The sequence below is a fragment of the Pelophylax lessonae genome (assembly GCF_965119305.1).
Source record: "Pelophylax lessonae genome assembly, chromosome: 2".
NCBI classification, from domain to species: Eukaryota; Metazoa; Chordata; class Amphibia; order Anura; family Ranidae; genus Pelophylax; species Pelophylax lessonae.
In genome coordinates this window covers 115619143-115637186 of record NC_138769.1, presented here as the reverse complement: position 1 = coordinate 115637186, position 18044 = coordinate 115619143, and the positions used below count along the sequence as shown (strand labels likewise).

General features: G+C 43.1%; 1 protein-coding gene across 2 annotated transcripts in view; it reads left to right on the top strand.

Moving 5' to 3' along the window:
* Positions 1-18044, top strand: part of LOC309545327 (transient receptor potential cation channel subfamily V member 1-like) — a 119591-nt gene that overhangs the window by 38475 nt on the left and 63072 nt on the right. For both annotated transcript variants that reach the window (XM_082244481.1, XM_082244480.1), the window contains exon 4: positions 14097-14249. In XM_082244481.1, coding sequence (XP_082100607.1) covers positions 14097-14249 — 153 coding nt within the window. The remainder of the gene's footprint in view (positions 1-14096; positions 14250-18044) is intronic.

Genomic DNA, 18044 nt, shown 5'->3' with positions numbered 1-18044 from the left:
AATATGGAGGAGCTTGGCCAGTGGGGGAGTAGGGGGGAAGACGGATGGTTAAGGTGCTGCTGTGTAGCCTGGGAGAGAGCCCCAGAGAAGGGGGGTTCTGCAGGAGAATGACAGTGTGACTACCTCTAAACCCCTGGGGCCTATAGGAGAAAAAGTCTGCTAGATGCAAGTTCTGGGCAAATCTTTAGGGGACAGTTTATTGCTTACCCAAATGCCTTGCCTTGAGATCAGATACCGTAGCCAGGTGGGCTGGTATTTTTGACTAAGAGATCCAGAGCTCCTACAAGTTTGGACTTTGCTGAAAATCCACTTGGGACACTAAACCCCTAGAAGGGATTATTTTGCTAAAGACTGTGCTGTCTTGGAGGGAAAACAGTCAAATATTTGTTGTTTGCAGTGTGCCAAAGAAGGAAGTCCTCATTTTGTTATTATTCAAGTCAAGTTGGGCATCCCATAACCCCTTTTACCCTATCCAAGTTAAAATCCCTAATAAATCCTAAAAAACCAAGCCCATGGACAATTTCTTGTCTTTTCTAAAAGTGAAACATGCATGTTGCCTGGCTGTGCATAATATAGGGGGATCCAAAAACTCAGCAGCTTCTAAGGGGGTAGCACTACATAAGGAAGGTGGCTTCAGTTTTTTATGATATTATAGATTACATTGTGCAGCCATTCATTCCACTTCATCAGTCAAAACAACTAATTAAGTAAAAAATTAATGCAATCCAGCACCACAGGCAGTAGTTAGCCAAGAAAGAGGTCAAGTGGGGAGATCATCCCAAATTAGAAGAACATAACAGAAATTCCTGGAACACAAGAAGAACAACAAAGAAGTTGCTGGTGAGTGGCAGACTGCTTTGATGCATGTATTGGTGCACTGACTCTGAAGGTGGGAATGTATTTGGTAGCAAGACATTCCTAGGATGCACCTTATTGTCAGACAGGGCCTCGAAAACACAGAACACAAAAAACAAAGTAAGGCATAACCAGGGGTTATAGGATACAGAGAGAGTGAGGAGTGGACAGGCAGAATAGGACAGAGACAGGCAAGCTAACCACTGGCAAGAATGGTAAATAAAGAAGCACCAGGTACAAAAGGTAACCAGACTTGGGATAGGATGAAAACAGATGTAGAACAAATTCCACAGGAGACAGAGCTAGCAGACTTACAACAAACAAAACAAGGAGTACATTGATATAAAAGACAAAAAGACTAAAAAAGCTCATAGAAGTGGGTGCAGAATCAAAGAGAGAAAAATGGATACAAAGGGCAACCATAACAGGGAGAAAGAGGCTGCAAAGAAGACAAGTCATCCATGGGTTCAATTATGTACAAGTGTTTTGGCTCAGCATAAGAAACACTTGGAAGGAAACAGCAAAAACATTTTTGCATGCATTTTCTACCTCACCTTAGCTTGGCTTTTACATATCTTTACATGATAACATCAGTTTTCATCAGTTAACATATGTTTTCTACAAAATAACCTGCTCAAACATGCACATGCTTGCTTCTTTGTACAAGCCATACACAAAGATAGCAGGGTGAGCTATGTGAATGGCCCCATTTGCTGAAATTACCAAAAAGGAAATTACAGAAGCCAGCAGAAAGGTTAAAAAAAAGGTCAAAGCACCAAATACAAAACACATAATTCTACATTCAAAAAATACTCCTGCAGCCTCTCACAGAAAGTAAAGTATAAATACCCTGGGGGCTGCTGGGAGATCAAATTCAGGTGAACAAAGGCTTGTAAGAGCAAAGTCAGAGAAGATATAGACATAGAACATTTCAGGAAACACTCAGCTAATGCTAGCAATACATGTTGGCTTAAAGCGGAGTTCCACCCTATTTTTGAACTTTGCAGTTTCCGTTAGATGAAAACATCCTGAAAAATAAATTGGATAGTTATTATTTTTTCTTTTTGTTTCACTTACCTGATTTTTTCTGAAAATTAACTTACCTTCCTTCCACTTCCTCCTCCTGCGGCTGCGGCCGCGTCCCCCGACGTCACTTCCTTCTTTGCATTGACTCCTGGGAGATGAGCGTCATCAATCCCAGGAGTCAATGCGCCTGCACCTGTGTCCCTCGTCACTTCCGGTGCAGGCGAGTCATTCTCTGCCGATGGATTAGAACAGCTTCTGGGCATGCGCAGAACCCGCTGTGGGAATGACGCGCATGCACCCGAAGTGACGAGCAGGGCATTCTGGGACTCCGACATCACGGAAGAGGACGCGAAGAGGGATGCTCCGGCTTCAGCTGCCCACACCTGAGATGGCAGCGCTGGACAAGACATTTTCAAGGTAAGTTTTTCTTCTAACAGGTAAGCTAAACAGGGGACAGGTCAGAGGCTATCGTTGCTTAAATGCACTAGCCCTGACTGTCCTAGGGGTATCTTTTGTTAAAAAAACATTGTTTAGGGTGGAACTCCGCTTTAACAAGAGAAATGTAATAGATTCTTCCTTCTATGCTAAAAAGAATAGATGGAGGAATCTTCCCTGCTGGGTATTGTAGTCAGACAGCTGCAGTGCCTGTGGCTGAACACCCAAACAAAGGCTGCATCTGATAGGAGGTGGTCACTGTTCAGCCAACAACTTTCCACCCAGCTCCTTCTGTTTTTCAGTTGAAGTTTGTCTATCTAGGTGGTGCCAGCAGGGCTACCCACAACTTTAATTGTGTCTGTTTTAGCAGAAATATGACAAAAAATTAGATCCAAGGATGGACAGCTTTTAGTGGTTGTAAACGTTTACATATACCTAGTTAAGTGACTAGCCTCAGGAGATACACAATGATAACATTCTCCTGCACAAGTTGTACCTGCTTATCTGCAGCCCTTCCTTCTCTACATCAGTTCAAAGTCTAGAATTTACACAGCGTATCTGATATCAAAAAGCCAGGGGGGCAGGGATCTGACATCACACACTATACAGCTCAGTGTAACCTGAGACCTGAGAGGAGAGAATGGACACCCACCCTCCATACAGCACATAACAAAGCATTCACAGCTGAGGTTGTCAATCACAGGCTGTGTGCTGGATGCTTTCTCACCCATCACCCTTGATTGTTTGAAGCCAGGAAAGCTTGAGGCAAATACACACTATAAAGGATATGCTTTGTACATTTTTCATATCAGAGGTTTACAATCCTGGGAACGTTCCAAGGAAGACTTTCACAATACTACTACATTTGGAAATGTGGGATATGTACTAATAATAATGCTAACAGTCAACTTCCCTGAGCTACATGGCCATGAGTTATAATAAATGACAGAAAAAAAGTTTATGGATAAGAGCATAAGAAATGAGGTTTCTCTACAGAATTTCTGGGATACTCTTTGTATGGACTGTTCAGTCCAAGAACATCTTAGAGTAGATCCAAGTACCACAGAGGTTTTAGGAGCTGTACCAGGTGGTTCCAACCATGAGGAAACACCAGAGCAGGTCCAAACACAAACAGAATATTATGTTATGGTCAGCCTTTGAATACCTTGAATATTCCAGAAAAAGTTGGTGTCCAAGGTGTGACACAGTCTGGCCTGGTCTCCTCCATGGCTGCATCCCACAATCCACAAAAGAGAAATGTATTATTGTAATAACCACCCCCTTTTAATAATAAATAAGCAATAAAATGACCCTAGTTTATCACAAGAAAACAGAACAGAGCTGCAAATTATATTATTTTAATAAAGTAAGTAACTGGTTACATTTCTTTAATTGATACAATAAAAGTTTAAATAACTGAGACAGAACTAGGCTTTCAGTCCTAAAACTAGAGCAGTTATTGAATTTCTTATTTTATTGGATAATTCAGTTTTCACTTTAGATTGACTTTAACACTTAACAGATTATTTCAGGCTTTTATCTGCCTAGTGCCGTGCTTCATGAAAAGACACTTTGTCTGAGCAGTTGCACGATTCACAAGTCATATGATGGACCATTACCTCATGATCTGAAACCCATGCTTAACAGGAGACTGTTATATACTTAAAGTCAACTTTCACTCAAATAACACCCAGTACTTAACTGAACCCCCCCCCCCCCCCCCAGGCAATCTGAAATACTGATTTTTTTCATGTTCCAGCCCACCCCCTAACTCCATTCTCACCTAGGCAGGAATGACGTTTTCTTCTCTCTTGATGCCACCTGGAATATGCACATCGCATATCCCAGGAGGCCTCAGCAAGAGGATTTCCCCATCCACCTTAAATGTGTGGATAGTCTAACAAGTCCGTTTTTTCTTTTAACCCGCTGGTTGAATTAATAAATGGAATCATCTTTGCACTGTTTTACTCCTTAAATCGAAATGTGCGGTCTCTATTTGCTCACCTTTAGGTCTACTGCAGAAAATTAGTAGAAGTCTTGTTTAAATAATCCACTCAATTTGTTCTAGTTAGGTAGATTCTCATACAACATAATTTTTGGTAGCTCTAAAGCAGATTATTTAATCAAGGTGTATGGCCAACTTAAAGTGAGTGTAAATGTAAAGGTTTTTTGTTTTTTTTTAAATAACAGACATGCCACTCTTACCTGCTCTGTGCAATAGTATTGCACAGAGCAACCCAAACCTCCCCTTCTGGGTTCTCCCACTGGCGCTGTCTGCTTCTCCCCTTCTCGGTCTGCCCCGCTTGCTATGGGAGCAGATGTGTGGGCTCAATCCTGAGCTGGGCTGTGTGCATCTATGAACACACACAGGGTGGCTCAGCCCTGCCTCATTCCTCACAAGGTTTGACAGGCAGCACCAGGAGCCAATGGCTTCTGCTGCTGCTGAGTATCCTGTGAGAAGAGAGTGAGGGGAGAAGAGCTCTGGATTGAGACCAGGCTCAGGTAAGTGTTTAAGGTGGGGCTTGGTGGAGCAACTTTTAGCTTTTAGAACCACTTTAACTGTCCTGGGCCACTAAAGAGAATCTATGATTTGTAAATTGTAGAGATCTACAAATCACTATAATTCATTTAACAATAATATTGAAACTTAAGCTTGAAAAAAATGTGAAAGTCATATGACAGTTACTTAAAACTAAAAATGTTCACAGAAAATACAAAATACTTCCCCTTTAACTCTCTGAGACAAGCCAACAGCTGGTATAATTTTCATGTCTCTTAAATATGTCTTTATTCCCTCCTAAATTCTACAGTAACACAGTATAATCAGCAGTTTTGTAAAACCATGACCTTTTTTTCCAGCCTGCCATTATTATTTGGAATTATAATGATGGGTTCATACTAAAATGATAGTTCTTTGGTATGAATGTTATGTAATGGTCAGTAATAAAAAAAAAAAAAAAAGATGATTGTTTTTGTATCTTCTGATTTTTCATTCTATTAGAAGTATAATAAATGCATTTCTTCAGAGGCCATGTACATGAACTATAATCTATGCTTTGGTCACCAGTACAAAAAGCAATAGAAAATCCAAAATGTCACAATTGTCACTGGAACAGGAGAAGAGTGGACATCTGGAAATGATGACAACTATCAAAGAAGGGATTTCAATTCACTTGCTATCTCTGTGACTCTCTCCAAAAGGACACAGACGACAATAAAACAACTAACAGGGGTTTTGACTAACCTCTACTCAATCCAAAATCACCTAAAAAGTATTTCCTATAGATACACTGGTAGCACTGCCCCCTTGGGGGTTGCTTGTAATTAGATTTTCTTCTGTGACGCTTTGAGCCCTCCTGACACTCTAGGTTTAGACATTTTGTGTATACCTTTAAATGACACTGACACAATGCAGATAGATTTTAACTCCTTAGCTTGGCTTTACTCAAGAAAAAGGCTTGAAAAGAGTATTAATCAACTAGATATTGGATAAACAGCCAGGACAGTGAATAACAAGTTATAATAACAATTAAATACACCAAATGTACACAGTATATTACGGTAGGTAAGTGAATGAATCTCTCAGAAAGCGTTAAATTGCTATGAAAAATGCTTTTACTAAAGGGGAACCCGGGCCGGCCTATAATACCTGTATTATAATGATGTTCCAGATGTAGAGTGTCTGTGTTCAATGTTTAAGAGAAACTTTAGTAACTGGACTCTGAGCAGGTGCTCTCTCACCAATCCTGATGTCCCTCTTATGAGTTCTGGAAGAACAGGCAGTGGCAACTCTCCACGCTGTGAAACACTGAGATGGCTGCGCTCTGCCGTTTCAGTGAGTCGCGCCGACTCCACTCAATCAGCGGTGCTGCAGAGATGTCTGCGATGCAGTGATGGTCATCCGTCCCGCCTGAGCTGAGTCTGCAGACAGCTGGGTGGTGTGCAGGAGGCCACAGTCTTCTCCCTCTGTGGCAGACTGATGCACACATGATGGATCCCGGGAAGCATGAGAGCGTGGGCCTGTTCAGCAGATCCCTTTATAGTCTTTCCCACAATTCTCTCCTGGAGCCCATGGCCTGCTGGGAAGTACAGCTCCTTCAACAGATCAGCAATGCAGTAATATCCTTGTAGAAGACTATAGTACCCACAATGCCTTTCTTCCAATCTCAGGAGTATGATGCATAAAATCTGAAACCAACACTAGGGGAGTATAGAGACAGTCAGAGAGAGCAGAGAGTGAGTCTGCAGTGTCAGGTAATAGTAGCCCGCTCCTGGCTACATCCTCCCCCCACTTGAAAGTCTTTCGTTCCGGAAGACAGAATATAACTTCATTAAAAGGACTACTGAATGATATCTCAAAAAGAATTGCAAATGATAGCTCTGCTAACCAGAACCTACAGTAGCCAATAGCCCACTAGTAGGATTTTCCAATAATAAATTATACAAGTCATCAGACAAAGTCGAACCTTTTTGACAACAGGCCAATAATAGGTTAGTGGCCCACCTAGTAGTGTCAGAGGGTGGAACAGGGTCAAAAGGTTTGGTGGAGTAGGCTGGCACTTGACTAGAAAGTTGAGCTGTAGAAATAAGTTCATCAAATCTCTCTCCAAGGGTGTCGTATGTTAGTCTCTTGAATGGGCGGATTTCCTGTCTAACCCTGGAATACATGTTTTCTATAGATTCAGGCTCACATCTCTACCCCCTTGACACACTGCCTGGACTCCTTCAGGAGTTAGCTGTATCCAATTCTGGGCACCATCATTCGAAACATATGGTTTCCGGGATAAACCACCTGCATTCTGATTTCCTCTCCCTGGCCGATACTTCAGGCTGAATTGAAACTCGGACAGTGCAGCCAACCCCCGATGTCCATTGGCATTCAACTTAGCAGTAGACAACAGATAGGTCAAGGGATTTTTTTCTGTTTTTACCACAAACGATAGCTCCAAACAAGTAGTCTCGCAGCTTGTCTACTACTGCCCACTCGAGGGCCAGCAACTCCAACTTGTGTACAGGGTAGTTGTTCTCAGAGGGAGTAAGACTTTGATTCACATAAGCTACTGGACGAAGTTTCCCTGCCGTCTCTTGATACAACACTACTCCAAGCCCATCTCAACTAGCGTCCACATGCAACTCTTAAGGCTTAGAAGGGTCAGCATAGGCCAAAACCGGGGCTTTTGTAAGGCTCTCCTTCAGACATCTAAAAGCCTGTTAATACTTCGGAGTCCATTGATCCTGAACAAACTCATGCAGTCTTCTAGGCCCCAACGGCCGTTGCTCCTTCGAACTTAACTTCTGCGACTCTTCGTTCTCTTCCATCTGTAACAACTCATTCTGGGGTCACACAATCTGCGCAAAGTTCTTCACAAACCTTCTATAGTATGGGCAGAATTCTAGAAAGGGCCTCAGTTCTGTAACTGTCCTTGGCCGGGGCCAAGTGGTGCTTCCGCAGATCAGTGGCTACTCCATTTGCCGAGACCACATGCCCCAAGTAGGTAACTGATATCTGGTAGAATTGGCTTTTCTCCAACGACAACTTCAGCCCCTCTGCATAAAGCCCCTGGAAAACCTTTTCGAGTCACGCTTCATGTTCCTCTAGGGTCTTGCCGAACACAATGATACATCCAGGTACACAAGTACCTCTATCAGATATACAGTATTTCACAAAAGTGAGTACATCCCTAGCATTTTTGTAAATATTTTGTTATATCTTTTCATGTGACAACACTGAAGAAATGACACTTTGCTACAATGTAAAGTAGTGAGTGTACAGCTTGTATAACAGTGTACATTTTCTGCCCCCTCAAAATAACTCAACACACAGCCATTAATGTCTAAACCACTGGCAACAAAAGTGAGTACACTCCTAAGAGAAAATGTCCAAATTGGGCCCAATTAGCCATTTTCTCTCCCCAGTGTCTTGTGACTCTTTAGTGTTACAAGGTCTCAGGTGTGAATGGGGAGCAGGTGTGTTAAATTTGGTGTTATCACTCTCACTTTTAAAACTGGCACTGAAAGTTCAACATGACACCTCATGGCAAGAACTCTCTAAGGATCTGAAAAAAGAATTGTTGCTCTACATAAAGATGGCCTAGGCTATAAGAAGATTGCCAAGAAGCTGAAACTGAGCTGCAGCACAGTGGCCAAGACCATACAGCGGTTTAACAGGACAGGTTCCACCAAGAACAGGCCTCGCCATGGTCAACCAAGGACGTTGAGTTCACGTGGTCAGCGTTATATCCAGAGGTTGTCTTTGGGAAATAGACGTATAGGTGCTGCCAGCATTGCTGCAGAGGTTGAAAGGGTGGGGGGTCAGCCTGTCAGTGCTCAGACTATACGCCGCACACTGCATCAAATTGGTCTGCATGGCTGTCATCCCAGAAGGAAGCCTCTTCTAAAGATGATGCACAATAAAGCCCACAAACAGTTTGCTGAAGACAAGCAGACTAAGGACATAGATTACTAGAGCCTTGTCCTGTGGTCTGATGAGATCAAGATAAACCTATTTGATTCAGATGGTGTCAAGCATGTGTGGTGGCAACCAGATGAGGAGTACACAGACAAGTGTGTCTTGCCTTTAGTCAAGCATGCTGGTGGGAGTGTCGTGGTCTGGGGCTGGATGAGTGCGGTTGGCACTGCGGAGCTACAGTTCATTGAGGGAACCATGAATGCAAACATGTACTGTGACATACTGAAGCAGAGCATGATCCCCTCTCTTCGGAGACTGGGCTGCAGGGCAGTATTCCAACATGATAATGACCCCAAACACACCTCCAAGAGGACCACTGCCTTGCTAAAGAAGCTAAGGGTAAAGGTGATGAACTGGCCAAGCATGTCCCCAGACCTAAACCCTATTGAGCATCTGTGGGGCATCCTCAAACAGAAGGTGGAGGAGTGCAAGGTCTCTAACATCCATCAGCTCAGTGATGTCATCATGGAGTAGTGGAAGAGGACGCAACCTGTGAAGCTCTGGGGAACTCCATGACCAAGAGAGTTAAAGCAGTGCAAGCTTGAAGAATCCTAGTGGGCTGATGCAGGCCATCTTTTCCCGGTCATCATGGTGCATTTGTATCTGGTAATACCCGCTCTTTAGATTTAACACACTGAACCACTTTGCTCCAGATAGACACTGCAAAGCGTCTTCTATCTGAGGGGTAGTATTCTGATCAGATATGGTCCTTCGGTTTAGGGTTCGGTAGTAGATACACATCCGAACGGTTCCATTTTTCTTACGCACCACTACGAGGGCTGCGTAAGGGCTCCTGGATTCCCTAATGACCCCTGACTTTTTCAGCTCAGCTAATTGCTCCCGTAGGTCTTCAAGGTCACTCAGATGGATCGGTGTTGGGCACTCTTGGCACAACCCACATCAAAATAATTCTTGGAAAACATCTCTTCCCATCTTGCTATCTGGGCTTTGATCCTCTCCCACCACTTGAGTTGGACCTGAAATTCCCCTTTCTGGTCCTCTCTAGTGGCCTTCTGAACTAAATCATCAAAAGCCACAAGAGCGGCCACACTCACCCATTCTAGCACCATCCGAGGCTTCAGGCTGACAGGTTGTCCTGCAACATTGTGGATACTGACCAGGACTCCCCCCCCCCCCCCCCAGTTTTCGACAACATCTTCGTGGGCACAATTTCTGGGACCAATTCAATTCCTGTCTCTTCTCCCAATGGGTCATCTTCCAATACCACAAATGGTGATATATGTTAAATGGTTATCCTGTGCTACGCAACGGATCTATATTATATGTCATGTACATGCTTCCGGCTGCTGCCCCTGCTATGAATGACCACCCAATGGTGGTGTCCCAAAAAATAAATAAAAAGTGCTAAAGTGCAAGTGGGTAGTGGCACAAATATTGTATTTATTTAATTTATTATATCTGTATGAATTATATGGTATAATTTATTGCACATATCACAATTATTGTATTACAAAAAAATGCACAGGTTTTAACAATTGACATGTTTAATTATGTTAATGGTCTGATCACTACTCAAGGTAAATACAAAAGTAATTTTTATAATAATTTTCATACCACCATTCACACTAATTTATTTATACTTAGGCAGCGCCACTACCCACTTGCACTTTAGCACTTTTTATTTATTAATACTACAAATGGACCTGGCTGATCCCAAGACAACTTGACAGTGGCTTTCATAGATAGTCTCTCTCCGGGCTGCAACACCTTCTATCGAGTGTCCAATCGCCACAACCTTCCCACTCCTTCAGCTGGTGCTCTTTGTTTCTGAACCACACGCTGAAAAGCTTGTCTCAACTGTGGATTTATCTCTTCTGTGACCGAGCCCTTTATGGCTAACGGGATGAGTTGTCTTCGCACTAAGTCAGTGTTGGTTCCTATTACCAAGGAATTCTGTCCTGTTCCCGGAGGCCGAGGACAAACAACTGCTAGTGTATTGAAGGTCTCTGTCTTACCTGCCAATGAAGGGTCGAAAGCTATCTTGATAGGTATGTATCCATTGCATGGAAACTTTTGGGTGCCAATGCCCCAGATCTCCAACTCTTCCAGCATGCACAGAGGGATATGCTTCAAGTGTTTGTCATAGAAATCCCTGTAGAAAAGTGTCACTTGGGTTCCTGTATCAAGCAAAGCTTTTGTGTAGATCCCTTCCACTTGTAGCGAGACTATAGGGGAGGGTCCTACAAAGCTCTTTGGCACGTTTCTGGCTTGTGCACCCATAGACTGAGTCATAAATAATTTCCTTTGTGGCAGTGGAGTTTGTTCCACCACTTGTCTAGGCACACTTCTCAATGATGGCTCAGTAGTCTGTCGTGGCAATGGAGTTTGTTCCACCACTTGATTTGGCACATTTCCCACTTGTGACTCTGTAGTCTGAGCCCAAACTAACTTAATCTGTGGTTTTAGAGTATTTTCCTTTAGTTTAGGAGAGGGTGCATTGACCTCTTGTGTCTTTCCCCCCAACCTGGGCGACCCATTTTTAGATACAGGTGGAGAGGTAGGAGGACGAACATAGAGCCTTGCCCTTTGCTTTTTCTTGGATACTTTTCTAGCGCTGGAGCTCTGTTTGGTCCCAGGACCCTCAATTGGCTCCTTCACTGAGGTCCCTGAAAGTTTCCCTCCTTCTTTGGGAAGAGTATCTGTAATGCAGACTGTAATGCTCCAACAACTCAGGACTAACTTCCTTTTTGGGGCACTTAGCCCTGAAATGTCCAACTTCTCCACATTCAAAACATCTCCTTTCTCTGGTGGGGAATAGCCCAGATCCTCCAGGTTTAAATCTTTGTTCCTGTGTTTTCCCTTGAGTCTCCATCACACGCATCAGCTCCTGATATATCTGAGCTTGAACTTGAGCAACTTGAGTCATCAACTCTGCCCATTTCGGAGTGTCAACTAACTTTTTGCTGTCTGGGCTCTTACACCCTTCTGGATCTGCTTCAGTCTCACTGTCCTCATATGAGAAACTAGGTTATGCATGAACAACACGGGCAGAAGCTCTCTCCTTCTTCCCCCTCCTGCCATTAGCTCTCTCGCCCCTTGACTCTTTTCTTCCAACAAAGCTTCCTCCTCCCGTATTTCTCTCATCAGTTCCAGGTAAGTAGGGACTGATTGTGCTCCATTCAACAATGATTTCAACACAATAGGAGGATTTGGACAGGCCCCTTGTAGTACAATACTTGTAGTTTGACTTTATTCAAGAAAAAGGCTTGAAAAGAGTATTAATCAAATAGGTCCTGGATAAACAGCCATGGCTCAGTTGAAATAACACTAAAGGCCAATGAATATTAAGTTATAATAACAAATAAATACACCAAATGTACGCAGTATATTACGGTAAGTAAATGAGTCTCTCAGAAAGCTTTATATTGATATGAGAAATGCTTTTACTAAAGGGGAGCCCCAGGCCGGCCTATAATACCTGTGTCCTAATGAGAGATTTGGTAATCTAAATACCAGGAATGTGTCCCCTTTAAGAACAATGATATAGCAATGTTCAGTATGCAAAGCCTTGCTAAGATCTTTACCGACAGTTGGAGCTCAAAGAACAAATGGTTTCCTAGTGTAGCACAGTGTGAAACAGGCATAGCTGTTTCTGATTCTGCAGGATAGCTGGTTCTGATTGATAATGATCCACTAACTGTTCCAAATGTAGAGTGTCTGTGTTCAGTGTTTAAGAGAAACTGTAGAAACAGGACTCTGAGCAGGTGCTCTCTCATCAATCCTGAAGTCCCTTCTGGAAGAAAACGCAGCAGCAACTCTTCACGCTGTGAGACACTGAGATGGCTGCGCTCTGCTGTTTCAGTGAGTCCTGCTGTTTCCACTCGATCAGCGGTGCTGCAGGGATGTCTGCGGTGTAATGATTGTCACCTGGGTTGAGTCTGCAGACAGCTGGGTGGTGTGCAGTAGGCTGCAGTCCTCTCCCTCTGCGGCAGACTGATGCACACACGATGGATCCCAGGAAGCAAGAGAGTGTGGGCCTGTTCAGCACAATTTTCTCCTGGAGCCCATGGCCTGCTGGGAAGTATAGCTCTCTAAACAGTTCAGCAGTGCAGTAACATCCTTGTAGAAGACTACAGTTCCCACAATGCCTTTCTTTCAGTCTTAGGAATATGTTGCATGGAATATAAGACCAACGCTAGGGAGAGAGCAGAGAGTAAGTCTGCAGTGTCAGATAATGGTAGTCCGCTCCTGGGTACACACTTAAAGTAGAACTATAGACAATTTTTTTTATCATTTTGGATAGAGCATGGGAGAGTTATAACCCCTATCAGATTTTTTTTTCGCCATCTGTGTCCCATTGCGGAGATTTCTCTTCACCTTCTGTCCCATAACCAAACAGGAAGTGAGAGGAACTCCCTGTAAATTAAAGGAATTACTTGGGGACTTCCAGGTCATCAGAACTAGTGTCCCCATTTGAAGATTTCCCCTATATTACTTTTCTAGGGACAACCCAAAATTTGTGATTTTGTTTTACTTTCTCTTTCAATGAAAATGGTAAACGTGTAAATTAGAGAGGGTGAATCTCCTCAACGGGGGCACAGACAGCAATAAAAACTGACAAGCCTTCTAATCCATCTCCACTCCACTTTAAAGATTTGTATTTTGCTATGAATTATTATTCATTGGAATATTGTGCATACACTGTACAGTAGCAAAGACTGCTCATGCCCATATTGCTATTATTCTACAAATCAGTCGTATTTGACAAAATAACTTTTTTAAATTATCCATAGCAGTAATCTTCCATTTATCCTGTTTTATTGTATGAGATGTAAAAAGGATTTTCTGATTAGTTGCTATGGGCAACAAAACTGTCCAACACTTTGGGTCATTATAGATAGTTTGGGGTTGATTTACTAAAGGCAAATAGACCGTGCAGTTGCGCATAATTTCCCCAGAGCTTAGATGTGGAGAAGCTTTGCTGATTTCCATCATCCAATAACCTGCAAGCAAATATGCTGTTTTTATTTTTTTCTTCCTTGCACGATGATTGGGTATTCATTTCAAAGTGAAGCTTTTCTGCAGTCACTTAGCTTTTGGGAAAATGGGTGCAACTGCATTTGCAAAGTGCACAGTCTATTTGCCTTTAGTAAATCAACCCCTTTGTTTCTTGTGTTTTTTCTCATTGTACCTGTGCTGCTAGGCTCTGTAAGTCCATACTGTATATCTGTCATGTGCTTTCTCAATTATTTTGTTTGCCGAATGGAGAAGAATTGAGTTTCAGCTAGAATGTCCCTTAAAACCTACAAATTATTCACTGTTGATTTTCATACTTCTTTTTCATGTCCAGATCCTGACACAGGGAAGACATGTTTAATAAAGGCCATGTGGAATCTTCACAATGGAATGAATGATACTATTCCTATATTGCTGGAAGCTGAAGAGACACCTAGTAAAATGGAAGACTTGGTTAACGCAGCATATACTAATGAATATTATAAAGGTACATGCAGATGGTGTTTTCAATTTTCCTGTTCTTGAAAAACTTTCATCTTTTTCTGTTTTATTCAAACGTCCTAAAATCCTTTTCAAGTGATCCTTTTTACTTTCAATAATTTTTTATTGGTTTCAAAGGATAACAAACAAGTACACAAGTCAAAATACTTATAATGATTAGGCCAAGGTAATAGAGTATAACAGTGTCCAAGCTCAGTCATATATAAAGGCACGTTCATGCATAAGCCCATGAGCAATATAAAAGCAGAAAAAGACCCAGCGGTGGACCAAAAAGGATCGACTAAAAAGGTTTGGGAGAGGTCGTCCCAGAAGAGACCTCCTGGAAACTGAGGAGGACCTTTCAGATGTTACCATACCATGGCTAAACAACAAAATAACAACTGATATAACCAACAGAAAGGGTTTAGAGAGAGTGAAAAGAAATAAAATAAAGAAAAGAGAATGAGGAGGGGGGGGGGGGGTGAAGAAGAGGGGATCCTGAAAACTCCGTAAAAATGTAGATAGGATTCTGGGAAATGGTAATATACCACCCATGTGAAGATGCAAAAAAGGAATGAGGTTAGAAGCCCATGAATCATAAGTTGACCTTCATGTATTGGGCCCAGGGTTGCCAGATTTCCTCGAATTTATCTTTGGTGTTCAGGAGAATACTGGCCGTTTTTTCTTGGGTCATAACCCAGGAGATTTTCCGCTTGGCCTGGGTGAGAGAAATGGATGGTTGTTTCCAGTGGCGAGCTATGGTTATTTTGGCCCCCCAAAAAAATAAAGAATATTAAGGTTTGGGTAGATTTATGGATTTTAGGGATCCTCTGGTTCAGGAGAGCCAGTTCAGGAGATTGCGGAATCGGTACTCCCAAGTGATCCTTTTTAACTCAACAGCAGTCTAGAGTAGTGATTAAACTCTATGGTGAGTTTATTTTTTCATTTATTTTTCATTCATGTAGCACCATCATATTCTGCAGCAATGTGATTTACAAATGCACTCTGCTAGCTTAGGTGTTCTAAAGCCAGCAAAGCGTAATAGAAATAAATATAAATTTTATTAAAATAGGAAAGAAAAAAGCCTGTCATGTAACCTGTCAGAGTCACATACCCAAGTCTCCTTCAGTTGTTGAACTCTATGGGGCAACACAGACTACAGACTGTGGGCAGCATTTTATGAATGGGCAGAAAAATGTGGACTGCACTTTGCTTACCCCAGCATGTGGGCAGTGCAGAGCAGGCACATCCTTGCTGACTCCTCTGAGCTGCAAGCCCATGGGGTTCTTGGGTTTGCCAGGCAGTGTTAGTGAGGCCTTGCCCTACAGGTGGTGGTACCTTTTCACATGAAATGCACTCATAAATGCCCAGGACCAGGTGGTTCCCTGACTTAGAGATGAGCCTTCACTGTGTGCAACAAAGTACAGAGATCCTTTGAAAAGCAACATGTCACATGTCACTACACACTATAATTTGTATGTTTGCCTCAGGAGGGACATGCTAAGTCTGCGCCTACTCCACCAGTGCAGTGTAGTTCTGTTACCTTGCTCCCAATAACTGAATAAAGTCCAGCCGTGCACATAGCATGGACCTCATGCATGCACTTATGTACTCTTCCACTTCACATACCTCCTGACCAGGCCACAGATCTTCGTAACGTGGGCTTGGATCCAGTTGCCTTGGGATATCGACTGCTAGGAAGGGAGCCAGACTATGACCTCCTTGCTTCTGGAGGACGTGTCACTTACCAGGTACCACACCTAACAACTGGTTTCCTTTTGACTTGAACTTGTACTTGGTTACCCTTAGCAACGGCTTTACTCTTTCTTGCTTTGCTGAGTTAACCCCTTGCGACTGACCTGCTTCATACCCCATATGTGCTTTACTGTCCCAAAGTAGTGTAGTGTATCTGCCATAGGACACTCATGCACTCCTTTATGGCGCTTTTCCACTGCATGGAACCGTACCGGTTCGGCACGCTTTTGTGCTTTTCCACTGCTGGTACCGCATGGTATAGGGTCGGAACGGTTCGGTACGGTATGGTATAGGTTTGCTTTTCCACTGCATGGAACCGAACGGTACGGTACGGCTCTGAAAAAACAGTACCTACTCGATTGTGGTTCCAACAGGTACCAAACTGGTACCATATACCACAATCCTTTGCATGCAGTCACTACTAGCCACTGATTGGTCAGAGAATCACACCCACCCCGTTGTTATCCCACCCACTTAACTTTAGTACTACTTTAGTGGAAAAGCAAACCTATACCGTACCGCACCGAACCGTTCCGACACTATACCATGCGGTACCAGCAGTGGAACAGCAAACCGGGCCAAGCAGGGGCGAGTAGAGCCGAGCCGGTACTAGCCGGTACTTGCAGTGGAAAAGTGCCATTAGTGACTTCAGACCAGGCTCAGAAAACGGTTAACAAACTTTACTGGAAGTTCTGCAGTATAACAGGTTAAATGCAAACACAGTTCAATGTATCCATCCCTAAACAGCTACTCTTGAGTGTGACTGCCTAGGCATACCTTGCAAAGACAAGAATCTATTACTTAATACAAGCCCATGCTGTGGCAGGAGAGCCCCAGGGAGCTCCTGGGTGGCTGCCAACTGTAAAGGGTTACTCTTGCCTCTTGCTTCTGTTTCCATGTGGCTGGAGCTGGAGCAGAACCCTCTGTCTACAGCACCCGGAGATTACATCTTTATGGCTTGTCTCTATCTTCTTCCCATGCAGACTCCTCTTGAGCAGAACCCTCCCCCCTTTTATAACAGCCCAGGGAAAGATACAGAGCCCAGAAATAGCAGGAACTGCGGAACTAGCGTTAACCCTTCGTTAACGTGGCAAGACTAGCTAGTTTACTAACATGGTACATTCCCTTTGTAGGCAGTTAGAATCAAAATCTTTTGCAATGCTATACAAATTAATGGATATACTAAGTGGGGTTAGTAACATATTACAAAAAAAGGTTCCTAATTTAGGTATATAGGATTGTACAGCAACATATAATATTAACCACTTAAGGACCGCCCGCCGCAGTTTTACTGCGGCAGGCTGACCCTCCTGTGCGAACTGACCTAGGTATACGTCAGTCGCGCGGCTGTAGCTATGGGCGAGAGCACGCCGCCGCCGGCGCTCTCCCGCACCCACTCAGCAACGGGGACTCCGATGCACGGGGCTGGCGGCTCCGATTGCCGCCAGCCATCCATGATCGCTCCCCGCCGAGAGAGAACGGTCAGCTGTTGTAAACACAGCTGACCGTTCTTCTCTCTGGAATGATCACAGAGTACCTGTGATCTTGCTATATAGGATCACAGGTCTCTGTGATCATTTCACAAGCCCAACCCCCATACAGTTAAAATTCACTCCCCCTAGGCTTACATTTACTCCTTGATCACCCACTGTATTAACCCCTTCCCTGCCAATGGCAATATTACAGAAACAGTGCATATTTTTAGCACTGATTACTGTAGTAATGTCACTGGTCCCCCAAAAGTGTCAAAAATGTCAGTTAGGGGTCCGATCTGTCCGCCGCAATGTTGCAGTCCCGCTAAAAAGCGCAGATCGCCGCCATTACTAGTAAAAAAAAATAAAAAATAAAAATGACATAAATCTTTCCCGTAGTTAGTAGACGCGATAACTTTTGCGCAAACCAATCAAAATACGCTTATTGTGATTTTTTTTACCAAAAATATGTAGCAGAAAACAAATTGGCCTAAAATATTAAAAAATTTCGTTTTTTACATTTTTTTGGGGAATATTTTATAGCAGAATGTGAAAAATATTGTTTTTTTTTTCAG